At 43.9% G+C, this 17,626-nt stretch overlaps 1 protein-coding gene across 7 annotated transcripts in view; it reads left to right on the forward strand.

Annotated features, from left to right (window-relative positions):
• Positions 1-17,626, forward strand: part of Cux1 (cut like homeobox 1) — a 325,002-nt gene that overhangs the window by 220,535 nt on the left and 86,841 nt on the right. For all 7 annotated transcript variants that reach the window (XM_087903516.1, XM_087903517.1, XM_087903522.1 and 4 more), the window contains one exon: positions 12,599-12,647. In XM_087903516.1, coding sequence (XP_087759642.1) covers positions 12,599-12,647 — 49 coding nt within the window. The remainder of the gene's footprint in view (positions 1-12,598; positions 12,648-17,626) is intronic.

Genomic DNA, 17,626 nt, shown 5'->3' on the forward strand with positions numbered 1-17,626 from the left:
GGCCTTTTAAAAGTGGTGTGTCTCAGTGTTTTACCATTCCATACAGTACTATGATCACAGGCCATGTCCAAATAGCAGCAAATTATACTATATTATCTTAACCCTCCCTCTGCAGCGAGGCCCACTCTTCTAGAACATTCATTCTGAACTCGAAGATTCCTACCAATGAATTCTCATAAGTTATTTGTATTGTCCAGCTTTTTCTTTTCTTTTCAGAGAGGGGGATTGTTTTGTTTTGAAAGGGCGTTGTATAGTCCAGGCTGGCCTCCAGCAAGCTGTGTAGTGGATGCTGGCCTTGAACACAGATCTGCCTGCCTTCATTTCCTTAATGCTACGATTACAGGTGTTCCCCACCACACAAGGCCATTTCCAACCATTTTCCGCTGTTTAGCAGAAAAATGACCACCCTTGCATGAATTGTGGGTAGTAGATCCCAGGAGGAGACGTACACTGACTAACAATATTCTTGTCATTGTATTATTTTCAAAACCCCTCCCTCCCCTTTTTTTATTTCCCCTAAACTCAGAAATCTGTCATCTGGGTATCCAGGGTCCTCCTTTAATTGTCTTTTTAAAAATGACTGAACTCCATTTCCTCTCCAGAGCAACAGTGACATTGTACAGTGCTGATCAAAGGCGAAATGGCTCAGCAGGTAAAGGAACTTGCTCTGCAAACCTGATTATCTGAGTTCAATCCCCAGAGCCCATATAAAGGTGGAAGGAGAGGATCAACTCCCCAGAATTCTCCTCTAACCTCCACATGCATGCCTTGGCACATGCACACTGCAGTCTCACGCATACACACAATATAATAATAATAATAGTTGTAATAGTAAAAATAAGAAGTTAAAACTAAAAGCATATGCTATAAAACCAGTGATTTGACCTTGATCCTGTCCCATTGAAGAGATCCCATCAACCAACATTATCAAGCCATGATGGAAAGCAGGAGCATATGGCTTACCCATTAAGACTCCCTTCCAAGGGCCAGGCATGATGGCACATGCCTTTAGTCCCAGCACTCGGGAGACAGAGGCAGGCAGATCTGAGTTCAAGGCCAGCCTGATCTACAAACAAGTTCCAGGACAGCCAGGGCTACACAGAGAAACCTTGTCTCGAAAAAAAAGTGTGTGTGTGTGTGTGTGTGTGTGTGTGTGTGTGTGTGTGTGTGTTGATAAGAATAAATCTTGAAAGAGAGGGTTGATGAAATAGCTCAGCATTTAAAAGCACTTGCCACACAAGCCTGACAACCTGCATTCAATCCCCAGAACCTAGGTAAAAGTGGAAGGAGAAAACTGACTCATGAAAGTTGTCTTCTGACCTCCCATGCAATGGTGTGGCATGACATGCACATGCACACACATTATGACAATTAAAACTTAAAGAGTGATTTCTTTAATAAAAGAATAAGGATATAGGCATATATACACACACACAGTGTCTCTCTCATTATACAGACACACACCTCCTAAAAATAATTTCATACCCAAGTGAGAAATTGTGTTGTCTTACCTACCATTTTCATCATGCCTACTTCCACGAAGTATTTAAAGTAGTTGTAAGGAAAAATCCTGAAACAATAAGGCTCTGAGAGTGGAGTCTGAGTAAAGGGGGGAAGATGACTTTTTAAGACTCAGGTTTGTACAAAAAGCTCTATCATTTAACAGCCTGATAGTCAGAACATTTCCCCTCCATGTGATACTTTATTGTTTGGATGTTGTTGTTTTTTTTTTACAAGCCCAGAATTGCTATAGTGCCCTGATTTACTATTTGCTTGACTCTAAGGGAAAACTTTATCTTTCAATTAACCTTTCTATTTTTTTCCGTCCATCGGAGTATTGTGGACTTCCTCTGTGGTATTTTAGCGATTAGACAGGATGGAGGGCATCCTTAAAGAGGTGAGGCCAAATCCGATGAGATCAGAATGAAGGGAAAGGATGGTCTGCGTGGGGCCAGCAAGTCTGGCCCCAGTTAAACTGTTTGTCTGACTTCACAAATAGAATGGGAATCTCTGAATTATTCATTTTTAAGTTACCTTAAAAAAGTCATTTATATACTGCCCCAATGCAGACTTCTGGTGCCAGCTAGTAGAAGAGAAAGGATTTGTCTTTCCTACAAATGTTCTGCAGCCTTCCAGACTAGCTTGTGCAGTTCTGCTGTTCAGCCCTTCAGCTAGGGGTGAAGAACACCATCATGTAACTTAAAGTGCAAGGCAGTGAAGGGCGTGTGGGAATCGTGGAGGAAACAAAGCCACAGGTGAATGGTATGGAATTTTTTACACTTACATGAAAGGGAGCTGGGAGAAGGAGCTAAGAAGTGGACTTAGGCTAAGGTGTGGGGGTCAGGATAGGATGGTAGGGGCGTGAGGATGTTAACCAGTTTTCTGTAGTTTTGGTTTTTTTCTTAGCTTCTGCCACCTACCCTGTTCTTAACAGTTCTCACACCAGCATAGTACTTAGAGGAGAAGGAGGTAATTAGAGGGCCCTTGTATCTTGGAGTAAGAGAAGTGTTCATAGACTCTGAGGCTCCCTGTGTTCTTGCCTAGGTCATCACTGCTTTGCCCCAGGCCTGTTTCCTTACCTGTTTATAGACCAAGGTAGAGTCTTCCTGTACAGAAAATGCTCAGGAAGAGGTACTAGGCCTGCAGCCACATGAATTGTCTCATGAGCTTGGCCTGCACCTGTTGACACAGATTAGTGCCACACATTAAGGATAGTACATTTTAAAAAAAAAAAAAAAAAAGGCTGTGGCATATGCACTTGGGAAGCAGAAGTAGGTGGATCTCTGTGAGTTTGAGGCCAGTGTGATCTACAGAGTGAGTTCCAGGACAGCCAAGGCTATATAAAGACACTGTCTTAAAAAAAAAAAAAAAAAAAAAAAAGACAGTACTTCTGTCTACAGCACAGTGGGAGTACTTAGATTGGGCTAGGAATAAGCCCGCTGCTAGAAAAACTTACCAAAGCAAAAGACTGTGTGGTGCATATTGAAGGAGTCTTCAGAATTCTGATTGTAGACATCTGGGCAAGCACTTAGAGAGTGGGTGCAGAAGAATCAGAATCTCAAGGCAAAGTTCAAGGCCAGCCTGTGCTATGTGAATTCCTGTAGTCTAAAGATAAAAAGTAAATAAAAACTGTTGGAAAAGTGATGTTGGAAAAGGAACACTGTGTTCCTGAGTCGTTCTGTAGCCATTGATTGGTCCAGCCCTACTGCAAAATCTAGGCATCTCCAATGTTGGACTCCAGAGCTAGAAACTCCCAGGTCAGCTGCACAGTTCAAAGGGACACAATGTTGAAGAAATAGGAAAGGCCCACAAAGAATGAGAGGCTTTCCTGGAGCCAGGCCATAGGTAAGAATGTAAGTAGGCACCTGTGGATGTGGGTGCTCCTAGTCATAATGCCTGTAAAACAGCAAGATAACTCAACACCCTCTGCCAAGCCTGATGACCTGAGTTCAAATCCCCAGGACCTACATGATAGAGAACCAACTCCCACAAGCTGTCTTCTTGCATGTGCACACACAATCAAATGTAATAAAAATTATTTAGTTTTTGTTTGTTTCATGTCTGTTCTACACACATACCAAAGTATGTGTGAGGAGGTCAGAAGACAACATCTGAGAGTTGGTTCTCTCTTTTCCACCATTTGAGTCCTGAGGATGGAACTCAGGTTGTCAAAGCTGGCAGCAGGTACTGAGCCAGCTCTCCAACCCTAAGAAAATGTTTTCATAACTTTGTCTACTCAAGATGACAAAAGAAACAAAGGCCATACCCATGTATAAATACTTATATAAAATACTAGATGAAGTATTAGCAAACAGACCTGAGAACTCAATAAACTCCTGATATACCAAGTGACAGGTAGTATAATTTACCATATTAGCAGGTCAGAGGAGAAAATCCATTTCATTAGCTACATAAATGCTTGAGAGGTACTTAAAGGAATCGATACCCATCTTTTATTAAAAATTCATAATAAAGTAAGAGATGGGTATTTTATTAACAAAATCTAAAGGTATATATTAAAGCAAAAAACCAACAACAACAACAATATGGTGACTTGTGAAATAGTCAGTTAGTTAACACTTGAAATCCATACCAGACAAGGATTCCCCACTGTTGTCTTAGTTAGGGTTACTGCTGATGTGCTGAGACATCATAACCAAAAGCAACTTGTGGAGGCTTATACATCCTGAATCACAGTCCATGGAGGGAAGCCAAGTTGGGAACTGATGCAGAGGCAATGGAGGAGTGCTGCTTACTAGTTTGCTCCTCGTGGTTTGTTCAGCCTGCTATCATGTATCACCACAATGGATCTCTCTCTCTCTCTCTCTCTCTCTCTCTCTCTCTCTCTCTCTCTCTCTCTCTCTCACACACACACACACACACACACACACACACACACCACTAATAAAGAAAATGCCCTTCAGACTTGTTTATAGCCAGATCTTACAGAGGCAAGATATCTATTAAGGCTTCCTCCTCTTGGATGACTATAGCTTAAGTTAAAATTAGCCAGCATCCTGTATAGAAAGGTGTGTGTGTTTGTGTATATAGGTAATCACACACTTGAATGTTTACAAGAGACCAGATTCCAACCACCTTTTGGGTTTTTTTGAGACAGGCTCTCCTTTATTCTTGGAGCTTGCCACTTCAGCTAAACTAGATGAACATTAAGTCCCAGGATCTGCCTGTCCCTATCTCCCCATTGCTGTGGTTACAAGCACCTGCTACCATGTCCAGCCTTTTTTTAATGTGGGTTCTAAAGATCCAACTCAGGTTCTCACGCATGCAAGGCAAGCACTTTACCAACCAAGCTATCTTCCCAGCCCAGTTTTCCCAAATAAAGAAGAGGAGGCCATTCCAGGGATACCACCTCCTGATTGACATCTGACTCCCACACTCTATGCAGCTTATTAATTTCTCGTGACAGAATATCTGACCAAAGCAACTTGAGAAAGGTTAATTTTGGTTCATAGTTGGTAGGGAAAGCATGGCAGCAGAAGTGTGAGGCAGCTGCTCACCTTGCATCCTCAGTCGGGAAGCAGAGAGAGATGGATGCTGGTGCTTGCTTTCTCTTTTGTCTTCAGTCCAGACCACAGCCCATGGGGATGGTCTTGCTCATGTTCTTCTTACCTCACTTAACCTAATCTCCACAGTCCCTCACAGACACGCCAGAGGCTTTCTTTCTCCTGTGTGCTTCCACACCTTGTCAGCCGACAGTAAACAACCTTCCAACTACAGATTGTCCCTGTCCTTCCCAGAGCCTTCTCCTTGTGCCAGACTGAGAGAGGGGACCTCCACCCTTCATGGGGATGACAGTCCCCATCATAGAGCACCTTTCCTCAGAGCCAAACTCCATCTACCCCCAATCAACCTGTTCTTTCTGACCTTGGACTCAAGTCCTGGCCTGCCTATCTTGCATATCTCAAATTTTTTTAATGACAAAATGATAGTAATAATAATTAGGGGCTCATGAGATGGCTCAGCAGGAAAAGGTGCTTGTTGCCAAGCCTGATGACCTCAGCTTGATCCCTGGGACCCACATCATAAGAGAACAGATCCCTGCAATTTGTCCTCTGCCTTTGACATGCATACCCATACATGCATGCATACATAGAAAATAAACATATAAATAATAATTAAAATAAAATTCTACAGCATTTGCATAGAATGTTCTCCAAATCACCACCCATAACTTAATAGATAATACAATGCATGTTCCGTAAATAGTTTTTACTCTACATTGCTTATCAAATGAGGTTTACTGGAGGTTGATAAAGACATGGAACATCTTTGTGCAACCATTTGCTAATCTGCAAAAGTGGAACCTAAGGACATGGAGGACTGAGCACATTGTTTTCCTGGCATCATTGATGGCTAAGACGATGAAATATGCAGCAGCCTGGCGCTGGGCCGGATGTTGCTAGCACTCAGGAGGTTTGTGTGAAAGGAAATACATGGTGTCTGGCATGGCTATAATTTCTTTTCCATCAACCTTGACCGTGTCCTTTGAAGTTTGTCATAAAAATGGTATGTTAGTCCAGAGAATACCATTGAATGAAATGATGTGCAGGGAAATAACTGAATGAAATACACACACACACACACACACACACACACATTCTATGCCCTGATGAAATGACCCCATGCTTGAAGTCAGAGAAGAGCATAAAAAATATAGGTTAATAGACAGTGGATGCTGTGTTGTCAGTTCACAAAAAGGTGAGAGGATGAGATTTTTATAATAAATTTTTTGTGCTGAACAAACAGTCTGCACTAATACAGACTTTGAAATATAAAAAAGATTTTAGACAAATGTCAATCTCACAATCTTTAGGAACTTTGAAATGGAAAGAATGGCCAGGCGTGATAGCATAGTCATGTAATCCCAGCACTCAGGAGGCAGAATCAGGAAGATTGAGTCTCTAGGGCCATGAGACCTGACTCAAGACAAATCGGAGAATGAGTACCCTTTCCAGCCAGATACAGTGATGCACACTTGTAATCCCAGAGGCTGAGGCAGGATTGCTGCAAGCTTGGAACTACGTAATGAATACTAGGCCAGGAAGGGCTATATTGCAATACTCATCTTTTAAAAAGCAGGGCAGGAGGGAGGGAGAGAAGAAAAAAAGGAAAACAAACCCTCTCAAAGATTAACTGTTGTATTATGAATCTCATACAGCTCATCCCTGTCCTGGTAAAGTAGCAGATGTGGCTCTTGGCTCCTGGACATTTCCATTGTACTTATAAAGGACAAGTGATCTAGTGGGCTTGATTTTGTTGGCAAATGAGGTGCAGCAGTACACTTGAGAGGGTGTGTCCTAGTTTGCTTCTCTAGTACTGTAACGAAACACTCACTACCCAAAAGCAAATCAGTGAGAAAAGGGTTTATTTAGCTTACACTTCCACATCACAATTCATTATTGAGGGATATCAAAGCAAGAATTGAAAAAGAGAACATGAAAGGAACTCTGCCAGCTTCCTTATACAACCCAGGATCACCTGGGAGGGAGCACCATCTACAGTGGGCTGGACCCTCTCACATCAATTATTAATCAAAAAATATTATTTTATTATTAAAATAATTAAAATTATTAATTAAGCTCTACAGCTTGCCTATAGATCAAGCAGATGGAGACAATTCCTCAGTTGAGGTTCCCTTTTTTTCAGGTGACTGGTCTGTGTCTACTTGACAAGTAACCAGCACAGGGTGGAGAGTAGTGCTTCAAGAATAGGACCCACCTGGCTGGTCCAGGCTGTGCTTCACATCTTCCAGAACTCAAGGTTGCATTGAAATTCCCAGCTAGTGGTGCACAGCTTGGTGGAGCATACCTGCCATCTAATCAGGAGAGACCCTACCTAAAGTAATTTAGTTATAACTAGTTGTGTTCTCTTTGACCTAGAGAAAGGGGGTGGGAGTTTTTCTCCTAAAAAATAAGAGAAAGCTTACGTATAGCCTTTTAAAGTAATCATCTGTGGAGAGAGCTGGCTGGGGTTAGATTGTGTAGCTCATTTGTGCTCTCACCCCAGCATAACACCAAACACTGGGCTTCATTCCCAGCACTACTTAAAACTAAGTACTATGGCACACTCTGGGGATTTCAGCCCTCGGGAGCTGCAGTCAGGAGGACTAGAAATTCAAGGTTATCTTCAGCTAGCTACACAGTAAATTCAACGGCAGACTGAGATATATCAGATCTTGTAACAGAAATGTAATATTAATAGTTTAGTAGGCAAGGAAGTGATGGTGCATGCCTGTAATCCCAACACTCAGGAGGCAGAGTCAGGCAGATCTCTGGGAGGTCAGCCTGGTCTACAGAGGGAATTCCAGGACAGCCAGAGCTATTACACAGAGAAAACCTGCCATCATTATCATCATCATCACCCTCATAATGTAGACTTTGGGACAAGCCTTGTTCCCTCCCTGTCTTCTGTTGTTTCTGGGTATAGTAGCCTCTCTGGGTCTGGGTGTCACCAGTCTTCAGATTTGAGTAACTCTGCCATACTACAACAGAACAGCGTTGTTGATCTCCTCTGCGAGTCCAGGAAAACCACAAGTGCTCTCAAAGTGAAATGTACAGCTGCCATTACCACATTCATTATTTTGCTCAGTTCTGTGGTTGCTTAGCAACCAAAGTTAGACTGACCCACCAATGGAAAATTTAAAATTACTTCCAGTAATTGCTTCAAACAGCAGAGAAAACATCTTCCTGTTTAGATGGGACTAGGTGGCATTTTATTTTGTTTTTCAAAACTGTTTTACATTTATTTACTTATTTTGTGTGTGTGTGCGCACACACAGTTGGCATGGACCTGTGTGGAGGTCAGAAGACAACTTGCAGAAGTCTTGTCTCTTTTACTATGTAGCTTTCTGGAGAATGAAACCACTGAGCCATCTTTAGTCCCAACTCAAGACTAAAGACTAGGTTCCCATAAAAGATCTGAAATCTTTTATTGCATTTCCTAAATATTAGGAATCCTTGGGGCTCAGTAGTTAAGAATACTTGCTGCTCTTGCAGAAGACCCAGGTTCAGTCCCCAGCATGTACATGGCAGCTCACAACCATCTGTAACCAGTTCCATAGAATCCAGCACCCTCTTCTGGCCTCATATGCACATAAAATAAAATGAATTTTTTTTAAAAAAAGAATTCTAATGAACATTTGAGAGTCTCATCATGTAGCCTAGGCTAGACTCAAACTCATCATCCTGCCTCATCCTTTTCAGTGCTGGAGTTACAGGTGTTGTACATACACCATTCACTGTTGAAGAAACACAACCCCAAACCTTCTAGAATCTATCTAAATTCCACTTCCCTATCCCCAGACTCCTGCTGTAGGTGGGCTGAGCCTTTGGCAGCCCCACCAGCCTTTTGATTCTGGGTCTAGCTCCTCCAGGTGTGGAGTGGATGGAGTTGCAGGCAATCTGGGTAGCAGGAATGGGTAGATAGACCCAGAGGAGGCAGCCTTCTCCTACTGCTACTTCTCCCTGAGACTCCAAGGTGATCTCTTGGGAGGAGCAGTGAAGGGAAGGCAAACGCAAGAAATGGATTCCCCATAGCAAGGGAAGCAAAGGGACTAAGAAAAAATAACAAGAGATGAATTCCCCATAGCAAGGGAAGCAAGGGAACTAAGAGAAATTACAGATGTGAAGAGTTACTGAGGAACAAAAACAGAAAACAGCTAATTTGCAATGGCTCTAAAACAAGTTATAACAAGTTGAAGAACTTTCTGCAAGACAGCAAAAAAGCATAAAGGAAAAGTCCAGCAAGATGGCTCAGCAAGTAAAGGTACTTGCCACACAAGCCTGGTGACCTAAATTCAATTGCCATAATCATCCACATAAAAGTGAAAGGGGAGAACCAACTTCCACATGTATGAAATGGCATGCATTTGTGCAGACGCACATACACAGTATATCTGTGTGTCTGTATTTAAAGAATAAGGGCCAGGCAAGATGGCTCATTAGATAAAGGTGCTTGCCAACAAGGCTGAGGACCTGAGTTCAGTCCCTGGGACCCTCATGCTGAAAGGAAAGTATTGACTCCTTAAAATTGTCTTCTGACTTCCACACACATCACCATGGAACATGCTTCCACCCAAAGACACACAAGTGGTAAAATATACAGACGTATTTGAATGAGTGGAAGACAGAAGTGAGTGTGCCAGCCCATTGCCAGTTGAGTGGAAGGAAGATGATGGAGTGAAGGAAGCTCAGCAGAACTAAAGGAAGATAAGGGCACAGTCACTAAAGTACTTGATGTGCGAGTATGAGGTCCCGAGTTCAATCCCACGTAAAACCACCAGATGTGGTGGGGTGCACTTAGGACCCCAGGATTGAGGAGGCAGAAACAATTCTGCAGTTCTCTAGTCAGCCAGTCTGGCCTACTTAGCCAACTCCTGGCCAGTCAGAGAACCTACCTCAAAAATAATGTGGCAAGCAGATACCTTTAATCCTAATGCAAGGCAGGCGAGGTTCACAACCAGTCTGGCCTACATAATGAGTTCCAGGCCAGCAAAAGCTACATAATGAAACCACATTACAAAAATAAGTGGGTAACACTGAAGGCTGACCTCTGGCTCTCACAAGCATGCACACGAATAAACATGCATGCACACACAGGGGGAAAAAACATAAAAGTTGAATGATGTAGAAGATAGAAGTTGGTATGCTTACCATGTCCAGTCAGATAGACAAAATGACATAAAGATTGTTTAGCAGAGCTAAAGTAAGATGATCCTGCTCATGAAGAAGCATCCTGGGATACAAGGAGCTGTCCTACCTGAACACATATTCAGGGTCTGCTTACTTACTCAGGCCTAGCCGATCCTCATCCCCTCGCATATTCTGCAGCCAGCTCTGCCACAGAGCCTAAGGAGAAGTTGGCCACCTTCTCCAGGATATCTTATCTTGGGTTTTCGGCAAGCAAGTTATTTCTGGCTTTTTCTCCCATATGTGCAATCTTTTTCTCCCATATGTGCAATGGTGGCAAGACATTTACCTACCCCAGGCTCTGGGATCCACTCTTCATGGTAGGGTGTTGTCTTAGGTTTCTTTTGCTGCAGCAAAACACCATGACCTAAAAGCAAGTTGGGGAGGAACTTACACTTCCATGATACTGTTATCAGGAGCTCTGTTACTGTTACTGTTAGAAGGCAGTCAGGACAGGAACTCAAGCAGGACAGGAGCCTGGAGGCAGGAACTGATGCAGAGGTTATGGAGGGTTGCTCCTTGCTGGCTTGCTCTCATTGCTTGCTCGGCCTGCTTCCTTATAGAACTCAGGACCACCAACCCAGGGATGTCTCCACCCACAATAGGCTAGGCCACAATGTACTGGCTCTGTAAATTTCTAATTGAGAAGATGCCCTACAGTTGGGTCTTATGGAGGCACTTTCTTAATTGAGGTTCCCTCCTCCCTGGTGACTTAGCTTATGTCAGTTGACATACAGCTATCCAGTACAGGTGTGGAGCTATGTATTTGCCTTCACTCAGAGGAGTCCTTTCAAACAAAAAATGAGAGCCTCAAGACTAGTGCACACTAAGAGGTAACTAGACTTGGCATTTCACACTGCAACCCACATCTCCATCCTTTCCTACACCTACAGGCCACACTTGCTATAAGGACCCAGTGCCCTAGTAAGGCCCTTGCTGTGAAGGGCATTTTCCTAAGGGTAGACTTCCCTGATCCTTCTTTCTCAGTCTGGCAAGCTGCTATTTATCCTTCAAAACCCAGCCTGTGCATCACCTCCTCTGAAGCCCTTCCTGATTTCTTCCATAAAGAGGATTCATCAGGCTGGAGAGATGGCTCAGTGGTTAAGAGCATTGTCTGCTCTTCCAAAGGTCCTGAGTTCAATTCCCGGCAACCACATGGTGGCTGACAACTATCTGTAATGATATCTGGTGCCCTCTTCTGGCCTGCAGACATACAGACAGAATATTGTTTACATAATAAATAAATAAATAAATAAATAAATAAATAAATAAATAAATTGGATTCCTCATCATTCCTCCTGTTTTCCAGAGCTCCAGCCAAACCTGTAACAAGATATTGTATTTTTTGGTTTTGAAACAGGGTTTCTTGTACCCCAGGCTAACCTTGAACTCACAATGTTCACAAGATGACTTATAGCTCTTGCTCCTCCTGCTCTCACTACAGACTGCTAAAGTCACAGGCCTGTATCACCATGCTCAGTTTTGTGGGTGCTGAGGAATGAACTCAGGGCTTCATGCACACCAGGCAAGCACTCTACCAATTGAGCCACATCCAGTGACCTGTATTTTACTATTTTTTTTGGCTCTGTCTGCCTAGCAGAGGTGGTTGAGATTCAGAGGGGTTCTTATTCCCCTCTCCAGACAGATGAATATCAACAAAGTGAATGAAGAGCCTGGTTTGGTGGTACACACCTAAAATTCTAGCACTTGAGAGGTAGGGGCACAAGTTCGTAGTCATCCTTGACTACACAGACAGTTTGAGATCAACCTTGGCTGCTGGAGACCCTATCTCAGGATAAGTGAGTTAATTAAGGTTCGACGAGGTGTTCAGTGGGTAAAATTATTCTTTGTTTATGCTTGAGAGCCTCAGTTTGATCCTTGGAGCCCACAGTAGAAAAGGAGAACCAACTCCTGAAAGTAGTCCTTGGCACTGTGGCAGGAGGATACACAGAATAATAATAATAATAAGTAGGGGGCTGGAGAGATGGCTCAGAGGGTAAGGGCACTAGCTGCTCTTCCAGAGGTCCCGAGTTCAATTCCCAGCAACCACATGGTGGCTTACAACCATCTGTAATGTAATGAGACCTGGTGCTTTCCTTGCCAGCAATACATTGTATGCTTAATAAATAAATCTTTTGAAAAAAATAATAATAATAAGTAAATAGTGAATAAAACTAGCAGCCATGCTGCTTATGACATAAGTCTACCTTATCCCTTTGGCCACTGTATAAACCCTTACAGGTTGATCTGGTCTTCCCTTCCCTAATGCCTCACCTTGTGTGGATATGGTCATTCTGCTTCAGTCTGAGCCAAAGAGCTTATCCCTTGGTGACTTCACTGTACCAGCCTCAGTGATAACTAACCTCTCTCTCTCTCTCTTGCCTTCCCAGGGCCGATGAGATTGAGATGATCATGACTGACCTTGAACGAGCCAATCAGGTAAGTTGTTCATATCTTCAGTATAAAACACCACAGCTCACCCAATCTGTTATCTTGGGAGATGCCTTATGCTAAGATAAGTGATCATTTTGGAACCATTTTCATAGTATCATCAGAAGTTAGAAGTAAATCCGTAGCACTATTCGTTGGCAGAATCTCAGGTTCAACCCCTGTCTGAGACACAAATATATAAGGGTACTTGTTCTTTTTCTGATCCCCTGTTTCCAGTGCATTCAATCCAGGAGTGTCCAACCCATGGACCACAGGCCACATGCATCCCAGAATAGCCATGAATAAGGCCCAACAGAAAATTTAAACTCATTAAAATATTGTGAGATTGACTGATTGATTTGCAGTTGTGTAATTCCAAAATGTGAAACATTGAAGATGACAATGTCATCCCAATGCCAGAAGGTTGAGCGTGTCTGATGCTTTGTCTGCTGGCATTCATTACACCATAGAATTAATTTTCATCTCCTTTTAGTAGGTTCCAGGAACTTGCTCTAGTGGAACTTGGAGTGGGCAGCTCCCCTCAGCTGATACCCAGTTATCAGATATACCTTTCAGGAAATACACAGCCCAGTAATACACAGAGAATAGTCACATTGTATCAAATGGTTCCAAGCACTCGGTTATCCATAAGCCTTTTTTTCACGGACCCTACAGGGGAGTAAAACATTTTGCTTTCACAACTAATGCTGCTGGCCTCAAACTAGTTATGGAACTGAGAAAGACCTTGAACCTCAGATTCTCATGTTTCTGCCTTCCACTTGCTAGAATGGCAAGTGTGCACCATTACCACTGCTTAATGCAGTGCTAGAGATCAAGCCCAGGGTTTCACAAATGCTAGACAAGCATTCTGCCAACTAACTAAGCTGCACTACAGGCAAGATTCTTTACTTGGTGGGGAAACAGTTAAAATAGAAATTAAGTTTCTCAGCCCAGAAGGACATGGCTTGTGGCCTCTCAATTTTACAGCTGGGTAGCCATAGGCACTGGCAAATGTGGAATCTTGCATTGGGTCGCCCCACCCAGTGAGTTAAAGCCTCTCTGTGAACCGAAAAGCCTCCCAGAATCCCTGCAGTCCTGCTTACCTCCTCAGGAGCTCGTTGGGAACCTGTCTTTCATAGGCACTGGTCACTCAGACTTTCACCAGCATTCAGGGAAAAGCATTGTTTATTTCTTCCCTGATAAAATTAACCTGAAGCCTAAGCAGGAAAACCTGCACAGAAGGGAATGGTGATATGTATGGCTCTGTTATTCCCTTAGGAGAATTGGGTTGGTTCAGTGGTTGGTGCTTAGACCTTTCCTAAGGTCCTAGGTCTGACCTGTATGGGTCTTTCTTTGGAGAGTGTGGCACTGGTCACCTGAAGTCTCCTAAGTAATCTTAGCTACCCTAGCACATTTCCGGAACCTTATCACTTCACCTGCCCTGCCTCCCCACTGAGATCCACATGGTTTGGGTTCTTGTTTACAAATAGGGAAACCCAGAAGTCTTACTTAAGGTTGTCTTGACACATTTGGGGAATAGTTTGTTTCTCATTTGGTTTTGGGAGCTTTTATTTGGTTTGGTTTGGTTTGGTTTTAGAGGATATTGTTTTGCCTTTGTTTTGTTTAACAAGTGTGAACTTTGTAGATGACAACATTGTGTTATAATATTAAAAGGGTGCGTATAGCATCTGAGAAGGGAATAAAGAAGCCCCAGAAGGTTGCCTAGCTGATTTGGGGGTGGGGACTGGGGGGAGTGAAAATTACCAGGTGGTAATGGGGCATGCCTTTAGTACCAGCACTCAGGAGGCAGAGGCAGTTGGATCTCTGTGGGGCCAGCCTGGTCTAGCTCTGACCATCCTGAGCCAGACCTATGCAGAGAAACCCTGTCTCGGGGTAAACACTGGAGTTAACATGAGGAAAGCTAGACTGTGTGGGCAGCAGCTAGAGAGTGGCCTGATAGGAAGGGCCTGGTTGGTTAGGGGGAGAGGGACTTTATCCTGGGCAGTGGGTATCCTGGGAGGATGGAGATCCTGGATTTGTATTCAATTAAAAGGTCACTTGGGGCTGAAGAGATAGTTCAACCTTTTAAGAGCACTTATTCCTTGTGCAGAGGACCCAAGTTTAGTTCTTACAGGTTGATCTGGTCAGCACCTTCGCTGAACAGTTATTTAGGATCAGATAACCGATTCTGAACTCTCAGAGCACTTACACTTTCACACACACACACACACACACACACACACACACACACCTTGTTTTGTTTTTCAAGACAGGGTTTCTTTGTGTAACAGCCCTGGCTGTCCTGGAACTCAATTTGTAGACCAAGCTGGCCTCGAACTCACAGAGATCCACCTGCCTCTGCCTCCCCAGCACTGGGATTAAAAGTGTGGGCCACCACAACCAGCTAAAAATAAATCTTTTTTAAAATCATTAAAAAGAAATAAGGAATCACTGTAGATAAAGCTGCAATAAGAAATGGATGTGGGAAAGCCAGAAGGCAAGGGAGCAACAAGCAGCCCTGGTGACAGGACAGGAGAAGCCTAAAGGGCTGGACAGGAAATGGTACCCAGGGAAGCAAGGCAGAGGTAGGCTGAGCAGGAACAGGGCTGCCAGAGCCACAGAGTGCCATAGGTGCCACATACATCCAGACCATGGCACTCACCCAGGAAGAGCAATTTGCTCGTTCGTTGACATTTAGTGTTGGTTTTGCCCTGGGTTTATTCCAAACATTCTGTTGAAACCCATAGTGTTGTTTCATTGTTCAGCGATTATGTCTCTACCTCAGGGAACCAGGAAAATGGGCAGTAGCTATTAGTAAAACAGGGGTGTCTCCTAACACATGTTTGATCAACTTCCAGCACTTGCATTAATAGTTGTCATCTTAACTGGCTACTCAAAGGAAAGATTCTGGACTCCAAGAATTTCTTGATAAACAAACCTTAGCTTGGCACATCAAAGAGCATAGAGGAACCATGTCTTCCTTTCCCTATGTGGGCTGGCTGCCAGCTGTTCCTCTCCCTGTTCCCCTTCCAGAGCACTCTGATTCCTTACACAAAGCCACAGGAGAAGGGCCTAGAGGAAGATTTTTAAGCTGAATTGTTCTCCTCCTATTACCCTGCTGATGTTTATGAATCAAGACTGTTGTGAAAGACCCCTTGGGCTGGGGATAGAGCTTGCTTGTTTGCGCGCGCGCGTGTGTGTGTGTGTGTGTGTGTGTGTGTGTGTGTTTGTGTGTGTGTCTGTGTTTGAGAAGATTCTCATAGCCCAAACTGGCCAAATTCACTCTGCATCTGAGAATGACTTGGAGCTCCTGATATTCCTGCCTCCACCTACCGAGTGCTGGGATTACAGGCATCAAACCCCAGGGTTCCCTGCTGCTAGGCACACTCTACCAACTGAGGTGTATCTCCAAGCCTTGAAAGCATAGCTTAACTTCCCCAAGAAGGAAGAGCCAGGTGCTGAGAGAGTTGAGTTACAGGGAGTGGAAAGAGCTCCACAGCACTTGGTTTTGGAATCAGGACACCCAAGTTATGTTCTAGATTTGGCATTTGTTACCCACACTGACTTAGTTTGTTTTCTGTTGTTGAACTAAACACCATAACCAAAGGCAGCTTTAGGAGGAAGGCGTTTCTTTCACCTTGCACGTCACAGTTCATCAGCCAAGGAACTGAAGGCAGGACCTGAAGCAGAGGCCATGGAGGAACACTGGCTTACACCCCACAGCTTATTCAGCCTGCTTTCTTATAGCTCTCAGGATCACTGGCCCAGAGGTGGCACCACCCACAGTGAGCTGGGCCCTCCCACGTCAATCATTATTCAAGAAAATGTCCCACAAACTTGCCTACAGACAATTTGATGAAGGTTATTTTCTCAAATGTGTTTCCTCTTCCCAGATAACTCTAGCTTGTGTGTCATGTTCTCTCTCTCTCTCTCTCTCTCACACACACACACACACACACAAAAACCCCTAACCAAAACCCCATTCCAGTACCCAGATATACCCACCCATAGAATAGAGGCAGGATTTCATTCACATATGCTTTCGTAGATTCAACAGGCCCTAGTACCCTGCCCTTAGCAGGCCTGAGTGGGGGTGTCATCCTGGCTTCATGGGCCAGGCACATCCCCAACTGAGTTTGGCATTCCTTGGTGTGTCCCTGTCTTACATTCCTGCTCCAGGACACACAGGGAGCACCTTGGTGGCAGTCAGAAGTAGAGCAGTTTGCTCATCAGACTTCTGTAGTCATACTCACATAAGTGACTTTTCCCCCGACCTGCAGTGGCCAGCGGCACAAACTGTGGCTCATGACCTTCTCCAGGTTCTTGCAGAACCATTAATATGGTCACCTCTTGCAGCCTCCCATGCTTCTGGTTACATTCCAGCCATCACCAATTCACACTAAGCTGCTTTGCTCCTGCAGAGATTTCCTTATCTCAGGTTTTCCTATACCTATATTTTAGTGGCCACATATATGGTAAATGCATAAGCAAATAATCTAGGGCCAAAAGAGGCAGAAGATTAGATTAAAGACCCCACCACCACCACCATATAAACCAAAGGAAGTAGCCAGATGTGGTGGCTCACACTTGTAATCACTTGGGAGGTGGGTCAAGAGTTGAGAACCAGCTTCAGCTCTCTACATAATACCCTGCTGAGGGGGTGGTAGGAATGGGGGAACGAAGCTTGGTTGATAAGACTGCTCACCTATTATGTACAAAGTTCTGCATTCCATCCTGGAACAATATAAACCAGGCAGGAGGATCAAGAGTTCAAGGTCATCTTCAGCTATTTAGTCACTTTGGGGCAAGCCTGAACTTACATATAAGACCCTGTTCCAAAAACTGAAGTCATCTATCTTAGATGAGGAATATGTAGTGGCTCCAGAGATAGTCTTAATAATTTGACACTGTCACTGTGGTGTGCACAGTTACTGTTGACTTCTGCAGTCTCACTGCCCCCCCCCGCGCCCCCGCATCCTTCCCTGCTG

This window comes from Myodes glareolus, chromosome 2 (genome assembly GCF_982192425.1).
Source record: "Myodes glareolus chromosome 2, mMyoGla1.1, whole genome shotgun sequence".
Lineage (NCBI taxonomy): Eukaryota > Metazoa > Chordata > Mammalia > Rodentia > Cricetidae > Myodes > Myodes glareolus.